We start from the raw sequence: 24,044 nt of genomic DNA on the forward strand, positions 1-24,044 counted from the left end.
TACATACCTATACATTTCAACGTATACATACGTATACATACACAGACATATACATATATACACATTGACAGATTCATACTTGCTGCCTTCATCCAATCCCATTGCCACCCCACCAAACATGAAATGGCACCCTGCTACCCCTGCGCGTACGCGAGATAGCACTAGGAAAAGACAACAAAGGCCACATTTGTCCACACTCAGTCTCTATCTGTCATGTGTAATGCACCAAAACCACAGCTCCCTTTCCACATCCAGGCCCCACAAAATTTTCCACAGTTTACCCAGATATGCCCAGGTTCAATCCAATATCAGCAAGTCCATCCCGGTATAACACATCATTCCAATTCCCTCTACTCCTTGCACGCCTTTCACCCTCCTGTATGTTCAAGCCCCGATTACTCAAAATCTTTTTCACTCCATCCTTCCACCTCCAATTTGGTCTCCCACTTCTCCTTGTTCCCTCCACCTCTGTCACATATATCCTATTTGTCAATCTTTCCTCACTAATTCTCCCCATGTGGCCAAACCATTCACACCACATTTGTCCTCAGACATCTCATTTCCAACACATCCACCCTCCTCCACACAACCCTATCTATAGCCCACACCTCGCAACCATATAACCTTGGTGGAACAACTATTCCCTTAACTATACCCATTTTTGCTCTCCAAGATAACATTCTCGCATTCCACACATTCTTCAACGCTCCCAGAACTTTCGCGCCCTCCCCCACCCTGTGACTCACTTTCGCTTCCATGGTTCCATCCGCTGCCAAATCTACTCAAAGATATAAAAAACACTTCACTTCCTCCACTTTTTCTCCATTCAAACTTACCTCACAATTGACTTGTCACCTCAACCGTACTGTACCTAATAACCTTGCTCTTATTCACATTTACTCTCAGCTTTCTTCTTTCACACACTTTACCAAACTCAGTCACCAGCATCCGCATATTCTCATCTGAATCAGCCACCAGCGCTGTATCATCAGTGAACAACAACTGACTCACTTTCCAAGCCCTCTCATCCACAACAGACTGCATACTTGCCCCTCTCTCCAAAACTCTTCCATTCACCTCCCTAACAACCCCATCCATAAACAAATTAAACAACCATGCAGACATCATACACCCCCTGCCGCAAACGACAGGCTGAGAACCAATCACTTTTCACTGCTTCTAGCAACTTGCCTCTAACACCATATACTCTTAATACCTTCCACAGAGCATCTCTATCATATGCCTTCTCCAGACCCATAAATGCTACATAGAAATCAATATGTTTTTCTAACTATTTCTCACATACATTCTTCAAAGCAAACACCTAATCCACACATCCTCTATCACTTCTGAAACCATACTGCTCTTTTCCAATCTGATGCTCTGCACATGCCTTCACCCTCTCAATCAATACCCTCCCATATGATTTCCCTGGAATACTCAACAAACTTATACCTATGTAATTTGAACACTCACCTTTAGACCCTTTGCCTTTGTGCAATGGCACTATGCATGCACTCTGCCAATCCTCAGGCACTTCAACATGAGCCATACATACACTGAATATCCTCACCAACCAGTCAACAACACAGTCACCCCTTTTTTTAATTAATTCCTCTGCAATAACTTCCAAACCTGCCGCCTTGCCAGCTTTCATCTTCCGCAAAGCTCTCACTACTTCTTCTCTGTTTGCCAAATCATTCTCCCTGACCCTCTCACTTCGCACACCACCTCGACCAAAACATTCTACATCTGCCACTCTATCATCTAACACACTCAACAAACCTTCAAAATACTCACTCCATCTCCTCACATCACCACTACTTGTTATTACCTCCCCATTTGCCCACTAAAACGATGTTCCCATTTGTTCTCTTGTCTTACGCACTTTCTTTACATCCTTCCAAAATATCTTTTTATTCTCCCCAAAATCTAATGATACTCTCTCACCCCAACTCTCATTTGCTCTCTTTTTCACCTCTTGCACCATTCTCTTGACCTCCTGCCTCTTTCTTTTATACCTCTCCCAGCCATTTACACTATTTCCCTGCAAAAATCATCGAAATACTTCTCTCTTCTCTTTCACAAATAATCTTACTTCTTCATCCCACCACTCACTACCCTTTCTAATCTGCCCACCTCCCACACTTCTCATGCCACAGGCATCTTTTGCACAAGCCATCACTGATTCCCTAAATACATCCCATTTCCTCCCCCAATCCCCTTACGTCCCTTGCTATCACCTTTTTCCATTCTGCACTCAGTCTCTCCTGGTACTCCCTCACACAAGTCTCCTTCCCAAGCTCACTTACTCCCACCACTCTCTTCACCAACACTCTCTTCTTTTCTGAAAACCTCTACAAATATTCACCTTCATTTCCACAAGATAATGATCAGACATCCCTCCAGTTGCACCTCTCAGCACATTAACATCCAAAAGTCTCTCTTTCACGTGCCTATCATTTAACACGTAATCCATTATGCTCTCTGGCCATCTCTCCTACTTACATACGTATACTTATGTATATCTCTCTTTTTAAAACAGGTATTCCCAATCACCAGTCCTTTTTCAGCACACAAATCTACAAGCTCTTCACCATTTCCATTTACAACACTGAACACCCCATGTACACCAATTATTCCCTCAACTGCTACATTACTCACCTTTGCATTCAAATCACCCATCACTACAACCCGGTCTTGTGCATCAAAACTACTAACACACTCACTCAGCTGCTTCCAAAACACTTGCCTCTCATGATCTTTCAGCTCATGCCCAGGTGCATAGGCACCAATAATCACCCCTCTCTCTCCAACAACTTTCAGTTTTACCCATATCAATCTAGAGTTTACTTTCTAACACTCTATCACATACTCCTACAACTCCTGTTTCAGCAGTAGTGCTACTTCATCCTTTCCTCTTGTCCTCTCACCAACCCCTGACTTTACTCCCAAGACATTCCCAAACCACTCTTCCCCTTTACCCTTGGGCTTCGTTTCACTCAGACCCAAAACATCCAAGTTCCTTTCCTCAAACATACTACCTATCTCCCCTTTTTTCGAGAAGTGGGAGACCGAATTAAAGGTGGAAAGATGGAGTGAAAAAGATTTTCAGTGATCTGGGCCTGAACATGCAGGAGGGTGAAAGGCGTGCAAGGAATAGAGTGAATTGGAACGATGTGGTATACCGGGGTTGACGTGCTCTCAATGGATTGAACCAGGGTATGTGAAGCGTCTGGGGTAAACCATGGAAAGTTTTGTGGGACGTGGATGTGGAAAGTGAGCTGTGGTTTTGGTGCATTATACATGACAGCTAGAGACTGAGTGTGAACGAATATGGCCTTTGTTGTCTTTTCGTAGCGCTACCTCGCGCACATGTGGGGGTAGGGTGTTGTCATTTCATGTGTGGCCGGGGTGGAGACAGTAATAAATAAGGGCAGACAGTATGAATTATGTACATGTGCATATATATGTATATGTCTGAGTGTGTATATATATGTATACGTTGAGATGTATAGGCATGTATATGTGTATGTGTGGATGTGTATCTATATACATGTGTATGTGGGTGGGTTGGGCCATTCTTTCATTTGTTTCCTTGCGCTACCTCGCTAACGCAGGAGACAGTGACAAAATATAATAAATAAAAATAATTATACTTTGTCGCTGTCTCCCGCGTCAGCGAGGAAGCGCAAGGAAACAGACGAAAGAACGGCCCAACTTACCCTCATACACACGTATATAGATACACATCCACACACACACATATACATACCTATACATCTCAACATCTTTCTTTCAAACTATTCGCCATTTCCCGCATTAGCGAGGTAGCGCTAAGAACAGAGGACTGGGCCTTTGAGGGAATACCCTCACCTGGCCCAATTCTCTGTTCCTTCTTTTGGAAAATTAAAAAAAAACGAGAGGGGAGGATTTCCAGCCCCCCGCTCCCTCCCCTTTTAGTCGCCTTCTATGACACGCAGGGAATACATGGGAAGTATTCTTTCTCCCCTATCCCCAGGGAAAACATCTCAACATATACATATATATACACACATAGACATAGACATATATATACACATGCTCACAATTCATACTGTCTGCCCCCATCCATTCCCGCCACTGCCCCGCCACACATGAAATAACAACCCCCTCCCCATGCATGTGCGTGAGGTAGCACTAGGAAAAGACAACAAAGGCCACATTCGTTCACACTCAGTCTCTAGCTATATTATATTATTATTATTATTATCATTATTTTTTTTTTTTTTTTGCTTTGTCGCTATCTCCCGCGTTTGCGAGGTAGCGCAAGGAAACTGACAAAAGAAATGGCCCAACCCACCCCTATACACATGTATATACATACGTCCACACACGCAAATATACATACCTACACAGCTTTCCATGGTTTACCCCAGACGCTTCACATGCCCTGATTCAATCCACTGACAGCACGTCAACCCCGGTATACCACATCGATCCAATTCACTCTATTCCTTGCCCTCCTTTCACCCTCCTGCATGTTCAGGCCCCGATCACTCAAAATCTTTTTCACTCCATCCTTCCACCTCCAATTTGGTCTCCCACTTCTCCTCGTTCCCTCCACCTCTGACACATATATCCTCTTGGTCAATCTTTCCTCACTCATTCTCTCCATGTGACCAAACCATTTCAAAACACCTTTTTCTGCTATCTCAACCACACTCTTTTTATTACCACACATCTCTCTTACCCTATTATTACTTAATCAAACCACCTCACACCACATATCGCCCTCAAACATCTCATTTCCAGCACATCCACCATCCTTCACACAACTCTATCCATAGCCCATGCCTCGCAACCATATAACATTGTTGGAACCACTATTCCTTCAAACATACCCACTTTTGCTTTCCGAGATAATGATCTTGACTTCCACACATTCTTCAAAGCTCCCAGAATTTTCGCTCCCTCCCCCACCCTATGATTCACCTCCGCTTCCATGGTTCCATCCGCTGCCAGATCCACTCCCAGATATCTAAAACACTTCACTTCCTCCAGTTTTTCTCCATTCAAACTTACCTCCCAATTGACTTGACCCTCAACCCTACTGTACCTAATAACCTTACTCGTATTCACATTTACTCTCAACTTTCTTCTTTCACACACTTTACCAAACTCAGTCACCAGCTTCTGCAGTTTCTCACATGAATCAGCCACCAGCGCTGTATCATTATTGAACAACAACTGACTCACTTCCCAAGCTCTCTCATCCAAAACAGACTGCATACTTGCCCCTCTTTCCAAAACTCTTGCATTTACCTCCCTAACAACCCCATCCATAAACAAATTAAACAACCATGGAGACATCACACACCCCTGCCGCAAACCTACATTCACTGAGAACCAATCACTTTCCTCTCTTCCTACACGTACACATGCTTTACATCCTCAATAAAAACTTTTCACTGATTCTAACAACTTGCCTCCCACACCATATATTCTTAATACTTTCCACAGAGCATCTCCATGAACTCTATCATATGCCTTCTCCAGATCCATAAATGCTACATACAAATCCATTTGCTTTTTTAAGTATTTCTCACATACATTCTTCAAAGCAAACACCTGATCCATACATCCTCTACCACTTCTGAAACCACACTGCTCTTCCCCAATCTGATGCTCTGTACATGCCTTCACCCTCTCAATCAATACCCTCCCATATAATTTACCAGGAATACTCAACAAACTTATACCTCTGTAATTTGAGCACTCATCTTTATGCAATTTGCCTTTGTACAACGGCACTATGCAAGCATTCTGCCAATCCTCACGCACCTCACCATGAGTCATACATACATTAAATAACCTTACCAACCAGTCAACAATACAGTCACCCCCTTTTTTCATAAATTCCACTGCAATACCATCCAAACCCGCTGCTTTGCCGGCTTTCATCTTCGGCAAAGCTTTTACTACCTCTTCTCTGTTTACCAAATCATTCTCCCTAACCTCTCACTTTGCACACCACCTCCACCAAAACACCCTATATCTGCCACTCTATCATCAAACACATTCAACAAACCTTCAAAATACTCACTCTATCTCCTTCTCACATCACCATTACTTATCACCTCCCATTAGACCCCTTCACTGAAGTTCCCATTTGTTCCCTTGTCTTACACAATTTATTTACCTCCTTCCAAAACATCTTTTTATTCTCCCTAAAATTTAATGATACTCTCTCACCCCAACTCTCATTTGCCCTCTTTTTCACCTCTTGCACCTTTCTCTTGACCTCCTGCCTCTTTCTTTTATACATCTCCCACTCACCTGCATCATTTCCCTGCAAAAATCGTCCAAATGCCTCTCTCTTCTCTTTCACTAATAATCTTACTTCATCCCACCACTCACTACCCTTTCTAATCTGCCCACCTCCCACGCTTCCCATGCCAAAAGCATCTTTTGCACAAGCCATCACTGATTCCCTAAATACATCCCATTCCTCCCCCACTCCCCTTACCTCCTTTGTTCTCACCTTTTTCCATTCTGTACTCAGTCTCTCTTGGTACTTCCTCACACAAGTCTCCTTCCCAAGCTTGCTTACTCTCACCACTCTCTTCACCCTAACATTCTGTCTTCTTTCCTGAAAACCTCTACAAATCTTCACCTTCGTTTCCACAAGATAATGATCAGACATCCCTCCAGTTGCACCTCTCAGCACATTAACATCCAGAAGTCTCTCTTTCACGCCTATCAATTAACACGTAATCCAATAACGCTCTCTGGCCATCTCTCCTACTTATATATGTATACTTATGTATATCTCGCTTTTTAAACCAGGTATTCCCAATCATCAGTCCTTTTCCAGCACATAAATCTACAAGCTCTTCACCATTTCCATTTACAACACTGAACACCCCATATATACCAATTATTCCCTCCACTGCCACATTACTCACCTTTGCATTCAAATCACCCATCACTATAACCCGGTCCCGTGCATCAAAACCACTAACACACTCATTCAACTGCTCCCAAAACACTTACCTCCAATGATCTTTCTTCTCATGCCCAGGTGCATATGCAACAATAATAACCCATCTCTCTCCATCAACTTACACTTTTACCCATATCAATCTAGAGTTTACTTTCTTACACTCTATCACATACTCCCACCACTCTTGTTTCAGGAGTAGTGCTACTCCTTCCCTTGCTCTTGTACTCTCACTAACCCCTAACTTTACTCCCAAGACATTCCCAAACCACTCTTCCCCTTTACCCTAGAGCTTCGTTTCACTCAGAGCCAAAACATCCAGGTTCCTTTCCTCAAACATACTACCTATCTCTCCTTTTTTCTCATCTTGGTTACATCCACACACATTTAGACACCCCAATATATATATATATATATATATATATATATATACTATCCCTGGGGATAGGGGAGAAAGAATACTTCCCACGTATTCCCTGCGTGTTGTAGAAGGCGACTAAAAGGGAAGGGAGCGGGGGGGCTGGAAATCCTCCCCTCTCAATTTTTTTTAATTTTCCAAAAGAAGGAACAGAGAAGGGGGCCAGGTGAGGGTATTCCCTCAATGGCCCGGTTCTCTGTTCTTAACGCTACCTCGCTAACGCGGGAAATGGCGAATAGTTTGAAAAAATATATATATATATATATATATATATATATATATATATATATATATATATATATATATATATATATATACATATATATTCATTTATTTATCTATTTTGCTTTGTCGCTGTCTCCCGCGTTAGCGAGGTAGCGCAAGGAAACAGACGAAAGAATGGCCCAACCCACCCACATACACATGTATATACATACGCGTCCACACACGCAAATATACATACCTATACATCTCAATGTATACATATATATACCCACACAGACATATACATATATACCCATGTACATAATTCATACTGTCTGCCTTTATTCATTCCCATCGCCATCCCGCCACATGGAATAACAACACCCTCCTCCCGCATGTGTGTGGGGTAGTGCTAGGAAAAGAACAAAGGCCCCATTCATTCACACTCAGTCTCTAGCTGTCATGTAATAATGCACTGAAACCACAGCTCCCTTACCACATCCAGGCCCCACAGAACTTTCCATGCTTTACCCCAGACGCTTCACATGCCCTGGTTCAATCCATTGACAGCACGTCGACCCCGGTATACCGCATCACTCCAATTCACTCTATTCCTTGGACATCTTTCACCCTCCTGCATGTTCAGGCCCCGGTCACTCAAAATCTTTTTCACTCCATCCTTCCACCTCCAATTTGGTCTCCCACTTCTCCTCGTTCCCTCCACCTATGACACACATATCCTCTTGGTCAATCTTTCCTCACTCATTCTCTCCATGTGACCAAACCATTTCAAAACACCCTCTTCTGCTCTCTCAACCACACTCTTTTTATTACCACACATCTCTCTTACCCTATTATTACTTACTCAATCAAACCACCTCACACCACATACTGTCCTCAAACATCTCATTTCCAGCACATCCACCATCCTTCGCACAACTCTATCCAAAGCCCATGCCTCGCAACCATACAACATTGTTGGAACCACTATTCCTTCAAACATACCCATTTTTGCTTTCCAAGATAATGTTTTCGACTTCCACACATTCTTCAAGGCTCCCAGAATTTTCGCCCCCTTCCCCACCCTATGATTCACTTCCACTTCCATGGTTCCATCTGCTGCCAAATCCACTCCCAGATACCTAAAACACTTCACTTCCTCCAGTTTTTCTCCATTCAAACTTACCTCCCAAGTGACTTGACCCTCAACCCTACTGTACCTAATAACCTTACTCTTATTCACATTTACTCTCAACTTTCTTCTTTCACACACTTTACCAAACTCAGTCACGAGCTTCTGCAGTTTCTCACATGAATCAGCCACCAGCGCTGTATCATTAGCGAACATCAACTGACTCACTTCCCAAGCTCTCTCATCCACAGCAGACTGCATACTTGCCCCTCTTTCCAAAACTCTTGCATTCACCTCCCTAACAACCCCATCCATAAACAAATTAAACAACCATGGAGACATCACACACCCCTGCCGCAAACCTACATTCACTGAGAACCAATCACTTTCCTCTCTTCCTACACATACACATGCCTTACATCCTCGATAAAAACTTTTCACTGATTCTAACAACTTGCCTCCCACACCATATATCCTTAATACCTTCCACAGAGCATCTCCATCATCTCTATCATATGCCTTCTCCAGATCCATAAATGCTACATACAAATCCATTTGCTTTTCTAAGTATTTCTCACATACATTCTTCAAAGCAAACACCTGATCCATACATCCTCTACCACTTATGAAACCACACTGCTCTTCCCCAATCTGATGCTCTGTACATGCCTTCACCCTCTCAATCAATACCCTCCTACATAATTCCCCAGGAATACTCAACAAACTTATACCTCTGTAATTTAAGCACTCACTCTTCTCCCCTTTGCCTTTGTACAATGGCACTATGCAAACATTCCGCCAATCCTCAGGCACCTCACCATGAGTCATACATACATTAAATAACCTTATCAACCAGTCAACAATACAGTCACCCCCTTTTTTCATAAATTCCACTGCAATACCATCCAAACCCGCTGCCTTGCCGGCTTTCATCTTCCGCAAAGCTTTTACTACCTCTTCTCTGTTTACCAAATCATTTTCCCTAACCCTCTCGCTCTACACACCACCTCCACCAAAACACCCTATAGCTGCCACTCTATCATCAAACACATTCAACAAACCTTCAAAATACTCACTCCATCTCCTTCTCACATCACCACTACTTGTTATCACCTCCCCGTTAGCCCCCTTCACTGAAGTTCCCATTTGTTCCCTTGTCTTATGCACTTTATTTACCTCCTTCCAAAACATCTTTTTTATTCTCCCTAAAATTTAATGATACTCTCTCACCCCAACTCTCATTTGCTCCTCCCGAAGTACTGTGAGAGAGCTTTCTAAACTTCTATATGGTCATGGGAAACCAGAGAAAGGTCTGTGGGACTTAGGTGTGGATGGGGGACTTTGGTTTCAAGACATGACAGCTCAAGTTGATGTAAACTCATGACATTGCTGATATTACCCTGCTAATACAGGAAACAACAAACAAGTATGAAAAAAAACAATGAACAATAATACATAACAAGATTAAACAACTAAATGAAGACGAAGGGAGCCCTCCTGCCAATACACTAATGAACTATTAGCACTGTTTGAAAATCAAAAGCATTCATTTGAAACTTCTCTGTGGGAGATGAAAAAACATTAAAACCTTTTGGAATTCTATTCCCAATACACATAAACATAGTGAATACTAAGGACTCTGACAACTACAGCACATAAAGAAATGAGGAAGACAGGAGCCCTACTCCCTATAATCTTTGAAAAGACTGAAAATTTATCACATACTTGACTGAGTGATGAAAAAGATTAAAAGCTTGTCAGATCATTAACATTTACATATATCTAACCCAGGACCAATTTCGATGAAAGAGTACTTGCATTACCCAGGATCTTTCTAAAGGTTCCTGCAGCCTAAGGCCGCACTTCATCAAGGAACAGGATAATGAAGTTTCTTTAGCTACAATTCTTTAAGGAACAGGAAAATGATGTTTCTTTAGGAGTGAAAAGCTCTTTGACAAGACTGTACCACCAATGATACAACCTTGCCTAAGGTGACTTTTCACTCTCAGTATAACCTCTTCCAAGCAGAGCCCAGTAGCACCAATCACTATTAATAACCTTAAGAGAACTTACCATTCTCCTGGTCATGCACTAGGGAAACACGGAACACAAGAACATATGACTTGACTTGGTGGCCATTATTTGAGGTAAAATTATGAGTGGGGATATTAAGGCTGGCATTTCTTCCCCCACCTCCACCTTCACCTTCTAGGGGATTGATGTTTACATCTTGTGTTCCGACAGACACCTGCCAAAAAGATAATAAGTTTAGGGTACAAAAGCTTTAGTACATATAACCACATTTGTCTTGAACTGTTACCTCTTTATATGCCTAAACCAATCCAAAACTCCAAAACACTGTTTCTAATGAAAAGCAAGGCATATAATCCAATATCCTCATCTACGTACCTATTTTGATATTTATCTCCACATACCTACCACTACTACTCCTTCTTATCATTCTTTCATCTATTCATTTTCAAAAATGTCTTGCCTCACTATGAACATTTAAATGTCATTCTTTGTTAATCAATTCTTTTATGCTATCAATAACGCTCATGAAGATTTTCTAATTTTCTTAATACTTGACCCGTTCACTGTCACCATGGAAGGTGGATTCTGATGTGGTGTTAAACTACTTCTAGTTTTGCAAAAAAAAAAAAAAAAAAATGTAAATTGTGAATGTGAGCATACTAAGAAAAAATAAAGTACATCACTGAAGCAGGGGGTAGCGATGCTATTTCCTGTGGTATGGGGTAGCGACAAGAATGGATGAAGGCAAGCAAGTATGAATATGTACATGTGCATATATGTATATGTCTGTGTATGTTTATCTTTTTTCTATTATACTTTGTCGCTGTCTCCTGCATTAGCGAGGTAGCACAAGGAAACAGACAGAAGAATGGCCCAACCCACCCACATACACATGTACATATAAACACGTCCACACACGCACATATACATACCTATACATTTCAACGTATATACATACACAGACATATACATATATACACATATACATAATTCATACTTGCTGCCTGTATTCATTCCCATCGCCACCCTGCCACACATGAAATGACAACCCCTCCCCCACGCATGCGTGAGGTAGCGCCAAGAAAAGACAACAAAGGCCACATTCATTCACACTCAGTCTCTAGCTGTCATGTATAAAGCACCAAAACCACTGCTCCTTTTCCACATCCAAGCCCCACAAAACTTTCCATGGTTTACCCCAGATGCTTCACACCTGGTACCCCATGTCACCCAATCATACCTTCACCAACCATATCAACCACTCTTGCATTCAAATCTAACAATTGTGAAACATTAGAAGTGCAAACCAAAAATACATTCTGTGGAAACAACCTGAATGAGAACAAGCATTAAAAAACTCAATGGCCTTAGTAAGGTATGTAGAATTCTCATCTTCTAAACTGAAAAGCTGAATACCTATGCACCAATAACTCAGATGCTTTCAATCTTTTCATGCAGCAATTTCATCAAATTAATTACAAAACCTAATTTAGTCCATACTTATGTTTTAGGTTGCAGTCATGCCATTCACGGCTACCTATTTCAAGCTATCATACAGTTAGTTTACAAGTCTTATCACCTCTAAAACTGATGTAAACACACACCATAGAAAGCCTGAAACATGTTCAAAACACAATTTATAGATCAATTTATCTAGCTCTACAAGTAGTGCTTACATATTTCACATGCAACATGCACAATTCTGTGCTTCAAATGTGGTTTCCAAGCACATCCAAAACCAACATACCTATAATGTTTTTTAAAAGAATTTAAACACCACAATAATAAAAGTCACCTTTTTACAAGATGCAGCATCATCAATAAACATAATTATGTTTATGAATTCTTTATGAATTCTAATCACCTTAATCTTGGTGTGGAGGGGGATCGGAAGTGCTAATAACCTATCTATTTATCCAAAAGATGTACACAATTGTCAGTGATTCACTATAAACAAGAGGTTCTGAAACCTAACACAGTAACAAACAAGAGTTTGTATACTGCTGATACTGTAAGTAAGGCATCATTTAACCCTTCAATGCAAGGAAGGTAGTGTTAACTAATGCAGTTTCAACCTATAACCTATCAACAACATACTATCCTTAAGCTTTCTGCTTAGTTATCCCTTTATCTTTAAATGAATGTCAGTGCTGATAAAAGCCACAAAGTTTTACTTATGATACTGAAATAGGAATGATTCACTAGGAATATATCTTTAATTTGGTGCCCACAAGGTTAACTGGACAAACTAAACTGAATAAACTTTCATACCATGTAATTTAACAAACACTATTCTCCAATTGAATATTTCTCATGGATAACTTGGAGTGAAAGAAAATAAATGTATTTCTACTATCAAAATACTTAGAGAAGTTTTTCATATAATGTTCAAGTTCTCTTCTGTCTGATGTTCCTTCTAAAGAAAACGAGGTCTACCAGACCCAGGATGAACAGTTTTTATGGAGTGATTAAATCCTATATGCTGGATTACTGGAGTAACGAAAACAATTCACACACCTATCTATCTATATCTCAGATGCTTGTTCCCCCCAGGAAATCACTCAAGGGGGTGACCACAGCAAGCAGCTCCATAACTGATGAACTGCAGTGGCACTTTTCAGACTTCAACGCTTCACCCTAAACAGGCCACCAGCAGAAAGCAACTATAGAGCAGTGTTTCCAGAGGCTTCTACCTAATGTTCCTACAGACTACTTAAACCTAATGTGTCACTCTAATGTCATGCTATGAATGCTACACTTTTCCTTTCTTTGCTTTGCAGTTTTTATGCATAAAAAATTACACCGCCTGAATCTAAAACTTTTCAACAACCAAAAATAAAGTTGCAAACACTACTGTTGGAGATCAACTACAGAGCCCAAAACACCTAAAGAAGATTTCTGAATGACTTTGGCACCATATAGGGGAATAAATCTGCTTACACCAAAACACATAGGTTTAAATCACAAAAAAGAATGAAGGCACTTAGTAGACCTTAGCATGTAGAGTGCATTCATATCGATAACTTATGGGTACACATAATGATTAGGGCACAACAGCACAGACAGCAGTGCCAAGAAGCAAAGAATATAGAATCACAATTTAACAAAAATAGAGACAAGATTTGGCATTTGTAAATATGAGAAGAAAAGAGGCTGCTGGTTGCATATCCCATATTTTTGGTACCCTAAATTTACTGTTACGGCTTAAGTGAGCAAAAGGTTCTACAGTACTCGTAACTAAATAAAGACTGTATTCAAAGCAACTTCACACCAAAACAGATTTCCTATTTTGTTACCTGCATTAAAGGAGATGATGACTCTTTGCGTTTCTTGTGACACATCTTGACAATAAAGGTTTCCACACGAGCAACGTCCCCGGACACCCCTTCCACTGTTAAAATAATTCAACACAAAGTAAACCCTCCAATCATAATAATATATGGGAAGAAAATGTTCATTAACCACAAAAATCTTTGCTGTCCTTTCCTAGGACCATCAAATTATGCAAACTTCTGACTGAGTTTTGGTCTAAGCTAGCACAAGTACAGCTGAATTTACAATAAATGAAATGTGAATGCAATCTTCATATGAAGTATTTCAACAATTACTTTACTATCTTAATTCAAAGTCAGAAGTGTACACCTGACAAAATACAGATTACAATCAGGACATCAAACATAATGGCAGGGCCAAAATGGAGCAAATTATAACTCCAATGATTTCTATAATCAACCCTAATCCAAGTTATAATAAGTACGTAAACAATATAGAGTATACAGTCCTCTGATACTTTCCCTCTCATCATCATCAATATTTCGGCCACTGCTCTCATGAGCTATCTGAATGTGTCCTCAGCCCTCCCATGAATTCGACTGGCAGCATGCATCCAGCAGCTCTTTCCCATAAACTTGTGTGGAGACCGGCCATATGGGGATTACCCATTATGATACCTCCTGTACTCAGTGAAGCTGTGGAATTCTATTCTTTCTTCAGTGTTTTTTCATCCTATAGCCTTTCCACCTTGAGTAGTTGGGTGTTCAAACACCTGGGGAGTTCAAATTAGTATTGGCTGTATCATTTTTCATACTAATTTAAGATTCATCCAAAATGGCCATTACTGGGGAATGCTTTTGCAAATGTCAGCTAACACTGCTAAAAACCGTACCTATATAGTATCATCATTCCATTTCCAAATTAATGGGATTGATCAGAAGCATACAGCCTCTGCAATGTCACTCACACCATACAAAACAATGCAAGACTTCAAATGGCTTCATAGATTCATTTATGCATGGCTAACTGTACTAACACTCATGAACAAGGGAATAAGCCATGAGGTGAACAATGTATAGACACCCAGCCCTCAGCTGCCCATACAACTTTGCACTGCAAATTAATTTTTGAAGCTATTTCAAGTCTTTCTTTTTCATGTATTTGTATGTAAATTTTTCTGTAATGCTATTTACACAAAAGAAATTTTTTCCATATTTGATCGCCGTTTCCTGCATTAGGAAGGTAGCACCAGAAAGCAAAGAAGGACACATCCACTCACATACAGACAGATTCATACTTGCTTGCCTTCATCCATTCCCGGCACCACCTCACCCCACAGGAAACATTATCGCCACCCCGTATATCAATGAGGTAGCGCCAGGAATATAGACAAAAAAAGACCACAACCATTCACGCTGTCTCTAGCTGTCACGTGTAATGCACCGAAACTACGACTCCCTATCCACATCCAGGCCCCACAGGCCTTTCTATGGTATACCCCATACATATCACACACCCTAGTTCAGTCCATTGACAGCACATCGATTCCAGTATACCACATCTTTCCAATTCACTCTATTCCTTGTATGCCTCTCATCCTCCAGCATGCTCAAGCTCTGATCCCTCAAAATCTTTTTCACTCCATCCTTCCACTTCCAATTTGGTCACCCATTCTCCTTGTTCCCTCAACCTCTGACACATATATCCTCTTTGCCAACCTTTCCTAATTCATTCTCTCCATTTGTCTAAACCATTTCAACACACCCTCTTCTACTTTCAACCACACTCATATTACCAAACATCTCTCTTACCCATTCATTACTTAATTGATCAAACCGCCTCACACCTCATACTGTCCTCAAAAGTTTCATTTCCAACACATTCACCCTCCTCCACACAACCTTACCTATAGTCCATGCCTCACACCATATAATATTGTTGGAAATGCTATTCCTTCAAACATACCCATTTTTGCTCTACGAGATTGTGGTCTCTCTTTCCACACATTCTTCATCATTCCTAGAACCTTGCCCCCCTCCCCTACAATATGACTCACTCCTACTCCCATGGTTCCATTCACTGCCAACTCCACTCCTAGATATCTAAAACACTTCACTGCCCCAAACTTAAATCCCAACTAGCTTGTCCCTTAACCCTGGTGAATCTAATAACCTTGCTTTTATTTACAGTCACTCTCAACTTTCTCCTTCCACACACTTCCAAACTCAGTAACCAACTTCTGCAGCTTCTCTCTCAAATAAGCCATCAGTGCTGTATCATCAGTGAACAGCAACTGACTAACTTCCAAGTCCTTCTCATCCCCAACTGACTGCACACTCAACCCTTTCTCCCAGACTCTTACCTCCCTCATCACCCCATCCATAAACAAATCAAATAACCCTGGTGACATCATACACACCTGCTGCAGACTGAACTTCATTTGGAACCATTCACACTCCTCTCTTACTACTTGTACACATGCCTCACACCCTTGGTAAATACTTTTCACTGTTTCTAGCTGCTTTCCTCCCACACCATAAATTATTAAGATCTACAAAGCACTTCTATCAACCCTATCATGTGCCTTCTCCTGATCTATAAATGCCGCTTACAAATCTATCTGTTTTTCTTAGTATTTCTCATACTTTCTTCAAAACAAACACCAGATCCACACATCCTCTACCACTTTTGAAACCACACTGCTCCTCCTCAATCTGATGCTCTGTACCTACCTTCACCTTCTCAATCAATACCCTCCCATAAAATCTACCCAGTATTTACTCAACAATCTTATGCCTCTGCAGTTTGAACACTCACCTTTATCTGCTTTACCTTTCTACAAAGGCACTATAAATGCATTCTTACTTCTTATACCAACATTTTCATTACAGCATGTTTTCTGGGATGCATACTACCACAAGCTTGGAAGAAGTATATAATGTGCACTTTACAAAACATATTCTTTACCTATATCAGTAAGGACTGAACCAATGACTGCTGAACATGAGACAGGGCCACTACCAACCAAGCCACTACACTATAAGAAAGGAACGAGCAACTTGAAAAATCCAGTATCTACTCATCAAATGTACAGACATCATGGATCTCTTGGAGTAGTCCTCCAAGCACCAGTAACCAGCAGAAGCTTTTCACTGAGACACAGAAAAACACAGTGGTAATTCAATCTTAGAACAAGTGCATAACATGCACAGTACAGAACATATTCTATGCCTCCAGCAAATGGGCCTGAATTGCTGAGTGTGAGACAGACGCACTACCAACTAGGCAACTGGGCTATAAGAGAGGAACCAATTATTCAACTAATTGCAAATACATTTCTCCTTTAAACAGACATCTTCATTCTCTTATATCAGTCCCCCAAGCATCAGTAATCAACAGAAGCTTTCTACCAAGACACTGACAAACACAAGAGGTTATACAATCTAGAACAAGTGCATAACAATGTGCACTTTACAGAACATATACCTCCAACATTGGGGCTCAAACCACAAACTGCTGAGCATACAGTGGCAGGGTTACAACCAACTCAGGTACTTACTAGGCTACATAAGAATGGAAACAGCAATTCAACTTATAGACATTGTAGACCAATTTAATGCTTATCATCAGCCATAGGTTCATGCCCCACTGGTGGAGGTATAAAATATTACCACCAACATGTAAATGTTTGTGGTAATCATGTACTTATGCTATTGTTTTTGGCATTATATTTCATTTCCTATTATAACACTGTATTCATCAAATAAAAATCTTAGGCCAACACTGCTATTCAAACAAGCTTCTTGGGATGCAAACTACAATTATAACAGATACTAGTGTGCGGTGGTGTGGGATGGAAGCCCCAGTAAAGTTGTAGTACATGGTATGGCTAATTAATGCATAGGAAAGGTTAAAACTTTAAAGCATGATATATTATGAGACCCATACTTGAATTTCCAGCAAGTTTTAAAGCTCTGGCTACTTACTGCAGCCATAATGCACCAGCTTTGGAATTTTGGATGACTCATAATGAGAAACACCTTAGTAAAGTATACCATTTGATATACCCAAATCTTCAAGCAATAAGCCATGTTATGTTCCACATTAAGCCTTCTTATAAAGAGCATAACTAAAGGAAAATCTAAACAAGTATAATGGGTCCCATGCCATTCAATTCTTTACACAATGAGAAACAACTGTATTAAAGTACACAATTCAGTGTATTTGACCTGACCATTTAAAATAATCACAAACACACCCTTACTAGGTAAAGGTGTAACTTTTCATTATGAATGGGCAGACAATGCAATAACTAGATAGGTGTTCAAAAATATCTCTGTAACTTCAAACCCAAATGAGCAATTTTCAAGTTATGAGCCTCCTTAAATTTCCAAATTTAACCCTTTTTCTTTCTTTTTTATGCAAAATTTCTAATCCTACCCTAGCAAAGTAGCATCACAAACAAACAAACAATGGCCTCATATAAGCACACCCACTCTTCAGCTGCCATGTATAATGTACTCAAAATAGACCAACATTCACAGCTAAGCCCCACTTATCATGATAAGGTTTACCTTGACCATTTCATGTGCCTTCAGTCCACTGACAGCATGACTCCCCTCTTCCCAGGTATACTAAATCAATTCATTCTATCCTAAGCACTCCTCTCATCTTCCTAAATGTTCAGGCCCTGAACCCCTAAATCTTCTTCAATCCATCCCTCCATATTCTAGGCTTCCTCCTCCATTTCCTTCATATGAGCCTCTCCATATGTCAAACAATTTCTGCAAACCCTGGTCAGCTCTCTCTTTCAGACTGTGCTTACTACCACACCTTTCTCCTGTAGTGTCAGTCCTTACCAAATCAACCTATTTCACACCTCACATCTTTTCCTTGTGCATTTCATTTCCAACACGTCCACCCACTTCTGTTCTTTGGCATTCAAGGCCCAGCTTCCATACACCAACAATAGGACAACAATGCCTTCATACATATACATCCTTAAATTGACATGCAATTAACTCTTTCTACACACTCCTCAATGCACTTGGGATCTCATCCCCATCTCCCACCCTAACACAGTTCCACCATCTGCCACATCCATTCACAGGCACCTAATGCACTCCACTTCTTCCATGCATGCTTACAATCAAACCATCCAGTCTCATCCTTCTGTTGTACCTTACTAACTTAATTTTGTTCACATTTACTCTGAATTTTCTCTTGTCATGTACTTTCCTACACTCTGCTAAAAGATCAAGAAGTTTCTAACTGGAGTCTGCCACCACTGCCATGTATCATAACATCTACAAAGAGCAAACGATACATTTTACATCTGTGCAACCCTAAGAATACCATAAACTGCACCCCACTCACTCTCAGACCCTAATTTCACCTCCTTCACCACCTCATACATAAAAAGTAACACAGATGATGATATCTCACTCCTCTAAAGAAGACCTAACTTCAGCAGGAACCAGTCACCCTCCTCCCTTCTAACTTACACATGTGCCTTATTATACTCACCAGGTAAAACCTGCTCACTGCATTTAGTAATTTTCTATTCACATCCTATATTCACAGCATTTTCCACAAGGAATCTCTGTCAACCCTATCATATGCTTTCTCCAGATTCAAACAAATTCTTTAAACACCTGTTTCACTCACCCTTTGCCTCTCCTGAAGCCACACAGGTCATCCCTATTCCGATGTTCTATGTATGCCACCTTCATCTTAATCATTATTTTCCCATATACCTCAACAGGTATAATCAACAGAATTATATCTTTGAATTCCAGCCTTCACTTCTGTCCACCTTGCCAGAAATCACCAAAATAAACATAGATAGACCAGCATCAAGGTGAAAAGAAAGGGATGGTTGGAAGGAGGTGGTGCTACATGAATTAATGAGACAGAAGGCATTTGATTCCACTCCAGCTAACAAATGGGAAGGGAAAGCATCTCCTTACCCCCAGATATTGGACCAGTACTCTATACTGGAAAAAATGAAAACCCCATGAATGTAAAACTTGCTCTAAGGAAAAATGGTTATGGCACCTACAAAACATCCCCAGATTTTGGGAAGCAGACTTTGCAATGGTTAATCATGTCAGATGAGGACTGAGTGGAGGATATGGTTCTGCCAAACATGTTTATGTTACTACAAAGCTAAATGTGGTGTTCTGAAATTGAATGAAGGGAAATGAGTAACTTTAATAGTGAGATATAGGTTTATCTTATTTATTCTATTTTGCTTTGTAGCTGTCTCCCGCGTTAGCGAGGTAGCGCAAGGAAACAGACTAAAGAATGGCCCAACCCATCCACATACACATGTATACATGTCCACACACGCAAATATACACACCTATACATCCCAACATATACATATATATACACACACACAGACATATACATATATACACATGTATATAATTCATACTTTATGCCTTTATTCATTCCCATCGCCACCCCGCCACACATGAAATAAGAACCCCCTTCCCCCTCATGTGCACGAGGTAGCGCTAGGAAAAGACAACAAAGGCCACTTTCGTTCACTCTGTCTCTAACTGTCATGTAATAATGCACCAAAACCACAGCTCCCTTTCCACATCCAGGCCCCACAGAACTTTCCATGGTTTACCCCAGACGCTTCACATGCCCTGGTTCAATCCACTGACAGCACGTCGAAATATAGGTAGAAACTTTATTTCAGCAACACCAAGTTTTTCCCAGTTACTGCTTCCCCATTCTAAGAATCAGGTTCAAATTAAAGGAGATGTGTTCAATGCAAGAAAGTATGAGTATCAGAGTGAGGAATAAATAAAAAAAGTTACGTGTTCAAATTTGACTCACTAGCATAAAAATGAACAGGGTTAGCACTTAGAGATGATTATCTACTGGAAGGAAAAAGTAAGCAACAGGACAGAACCCTAGGTATCAGCCTGAGAGGAAGTTATGCATTAGACATAAGAAAAAATAAAAACCCCAAAGAAAAGAAGTTTAGAAAACAAGGCTTCAGCTGAGTCCTGTCAAATGCTTTGGATATGTTTACAGCCACAACATAAGCTTCACAAAAAAAACAAGAGGACCAGAGGTGAGTCACACAGCAGAAAAGGTCAACAGCAGGTTTTGCACAGCAAAATGCTAAAAAGAAGCAGATGGGATCTTAAGGTGTTAAAAAGAGTTTCAAAGATTTTGTTCAAAACAGAAAAAAGCAATGGGAAAATAGTAGGAAGCATCAAAAAAGTTTCCTCGGGCTGCATTATGGCATACTTCCATGAATCAGAGCCAGCTCAGAGGCACACTCCCTTACAACTCAAGATGGTATGCCATCTGGCCTATAAGCCTTATCCACCTGAAGATGGGAAAGTATATGGAAGACCCTGCACAAGGAAAAGATAGTAGGGATCACTTCAGTGTGAGGTGAGAAACTGGACTGGTGGAACACACATCCAAAAAATAAATGACAACATACATTTTTCTTAAGGTTGGAAAATATCAAGAGCATCATAATGAAAAAATACTTACAACTAAATCTGGCTTAACTAATGACTTATACTCCAAACCTAAGAAACATTTACTCGCCCATTTGAGCAAACATGACTCACATTTATTATCATGGAACCCGGTGAAGGCTATATTGAGGTAACCAGCTGGTCTTTCACTTTGTCTTTCACTCTTCTGAGTAACCTGGAAAGTATTACAATTGTTACTAAACTGCTTATAATAACTTATGGTAATATACAAAGCACTAATCATCAGCTTTTCTACATGACAACTAACCTTCCTATCTGCCATCACTGATTTTGTTCCTAAATCCATGGGGAGGATTACATGCATATGACCTCTCAGTTCACTCATACACATCCTCAAACAACAATGTGCTAAGTGAAATATGAATTTCCACACTCAGCACTTAATATCTGGCTTTACACAATAAATATGAAACTTGACATTACCGGACTCTGCCTACCTATGATTACACTGCAAATGAAAAGACATCTTCAGCAAGGCTGTATCGCTGTCTTTTACAAAAGAGAGTAAAGTCCCACTAAAAACTTCTCATTCTAAGGGCAGCTTTTCTGACCTCATCAAGCCTGGGTAATCTTTGCAACCAGTATTCATTCATATTTGGATTTTTCATCCTTCATATGTTTACTGTCATCCATCCATACTTTCTACATAAATATAAAAAAAAATTAATTTACTTTGGCACAATTTGCAATTCCATACATTATACATGCTTCTATTACACAGCAAAATTCAAGTATTCAAGCCTGTCACCATTCATACATGATGTTTAGCATTATGAGATAACAATGGTGGTGTAAGTGCAGACAACAGAACAACTATACAATTTAAAATGATAATTCATGTTATCAAGATTATATGATTCCAAAGAAGACAATATTCAATAACAGGCTATCGCATACCATACACATTCTGAGATTTGATTAGGGATACATGCTTCTATATAGTAAGTCTTTTTTAGAAAAAGTTCAGAAGAGAAAATACTTCCTTTACTAAGAATTTACTGAGATTCTCCTACAATACCAGTAGCAAGTCCTAGAGGTCAATGTTGACTGGCTAATCTACCGCTTTACCAAATATTTACTGAGATTCTCCTACAATACGAGTAGCAAGTCCAAAGAGGTCAATGTTGACTGGTTAATCTACCACTAACTGTAACATGTAGATTCAGAAAACCATTGATAAAATTTCTAACGCTACACTGTCCGAACATTACAATTTTATGCAACAATAAACAAAGATATCTTTACCTATATCAATGATTTCCAATAAACACCTAAATTAATCTGTAATGATAATCTTGATAAAAAAACAAATTATAGCAAGAAAGTAAATCTCATCAATCACCTTGTCAAGAAGTAAATCCAGTTTGAATGACATTCTGTTTTTATGACTCCGGCTCATCCTCCCACGCATGTAGTATAATGTGCGTTGAAGAAAGATTGGCTGAAAGAAACCAAATTTCAAATTAATTTTTCATGATGATCCAACAACCAAGAGTAACATGATCTTCTCACCCTGAAGCCAAGTTGTGCTAGGTTATGGGCCATACATACATTAAACAGCAAGACCAGCTAATCAACACCACCATACCCTTTCCAGAGCAACACAGCCATAATCTCAACCACACCTGAAGCTTTATTACAACTCATTTGCACAAAGCTTTTGCTTCCTCCTCTCTTTTTATAATCCCATCTGCCTGAAGCCACTCACACTGCCTACCACCTCATTCCAAACAAATTACATCTGCTCTCCTATCATTAACACTTTCACCATTCCTTCAAAACACTCAATCCATCTCTATTTTGCATCTTTTATCCACAAACACTTTCCCTTCTTCTTTTCTCATGGTCCACCCTAATTTGCCTGTTTTTCCTCCTGACATTTTCTTATCCTCTCAAAAGTTTCTCCTCATCTCCTCTTTTGTCCTCTTTTACAGCTCTCATGTCTTTCTCTTGACTTCCAAACACTTTCACCTGTACTCCCTCAAATCACTAGCACTTTATTTCACATTTATACACCAAACTTTTCTCTTTCCCTTGCAATTTAACTGCATTAACTCACACATGCACCTCCCACCTTACACATACCATACTTTCCACCAACCCATTTCCGTACAACTTCCCTCTTATACTCCTCTACCACTTTCATCTAGTTTCACCGACTCACCCAATGCCATTCTTCACTTGATCTCTCCTAAAATGTCTGCAAACACAACAACCAAGCACAGCAAACAGTTTCCAAACTCACTAACTTTCATTACTCTTTCACACATACATCATCTCTTATCCAAAACCCAACACCAACTTTCACATTTGTCACTGCCATTTATAAATAATCAGACGGTTCACTGGCTGCTCCTCTACATGCCATCACATCTAACAACCTCGCCTTTGCACACATCAATTAACATTTAATATATCAATGCCTACTGCCCTACAACCTCACATATACCTGGGACCTTGGCAAGA

The 24,044-nt window shown here is 40.2% G+C and overlaps 1 protein-coding gene across 7 annotated transcripts in view; it reads right to left on the reverse strand.

The window, feature by feature from the left end:
* The window catches only part of Su(z)12 (Polycomb protein Su(z)12), a 104,817-nt gene that overhangs the window by 63,546 nt on the left and 17,227 nt on the right, over window positions 1–24,044 (reverse strand). For all 7 annotated transcript variants that reach the window (XR_011714774.1, XM_071679326.1, XM_071679325.1 and 4 more), the window contains exons 3-6: window positions 22,921–23,019; window positions 21,651–21,732; window positions 14,067–14,161; window positions 10,810–10,984 (exon numbers count right to left, since the gene is read on the reverse strand). Coding sequence is in view for 6 of the 7 variants with exons in the window: in XM_071679326.1 (XP_071535427.1) it covers window positions 10,810–10,984; window positions 14,067–14,161; window positions 21,651–21,732; window positions 22,921–23,019 (451 nt within the window). In the remaining variant the exon portion in view is untranslated. The remainder of the gene's footprint in view (window positions 1–10,809; window positions 10,985–14,066; window positions 14,162–21,650; window positions 21,733–22,920; window positions 23,020–24,044) is intronic.

Source organism: Panulirus ornatus, chromosome 29, assembly GCF_036320965.1.
Source record: "Panulirus ornatus isolate Po-2019 chromosome 29, ASM3632096v1, whole genome shotgun sequence".
Classification (NCBI taxonomy): Eukaryota; Metazoa; Arthropoda; class Malacostraca; order Decapoda; family Palinuridae; genus Panulirus; species Panulirus ornatus.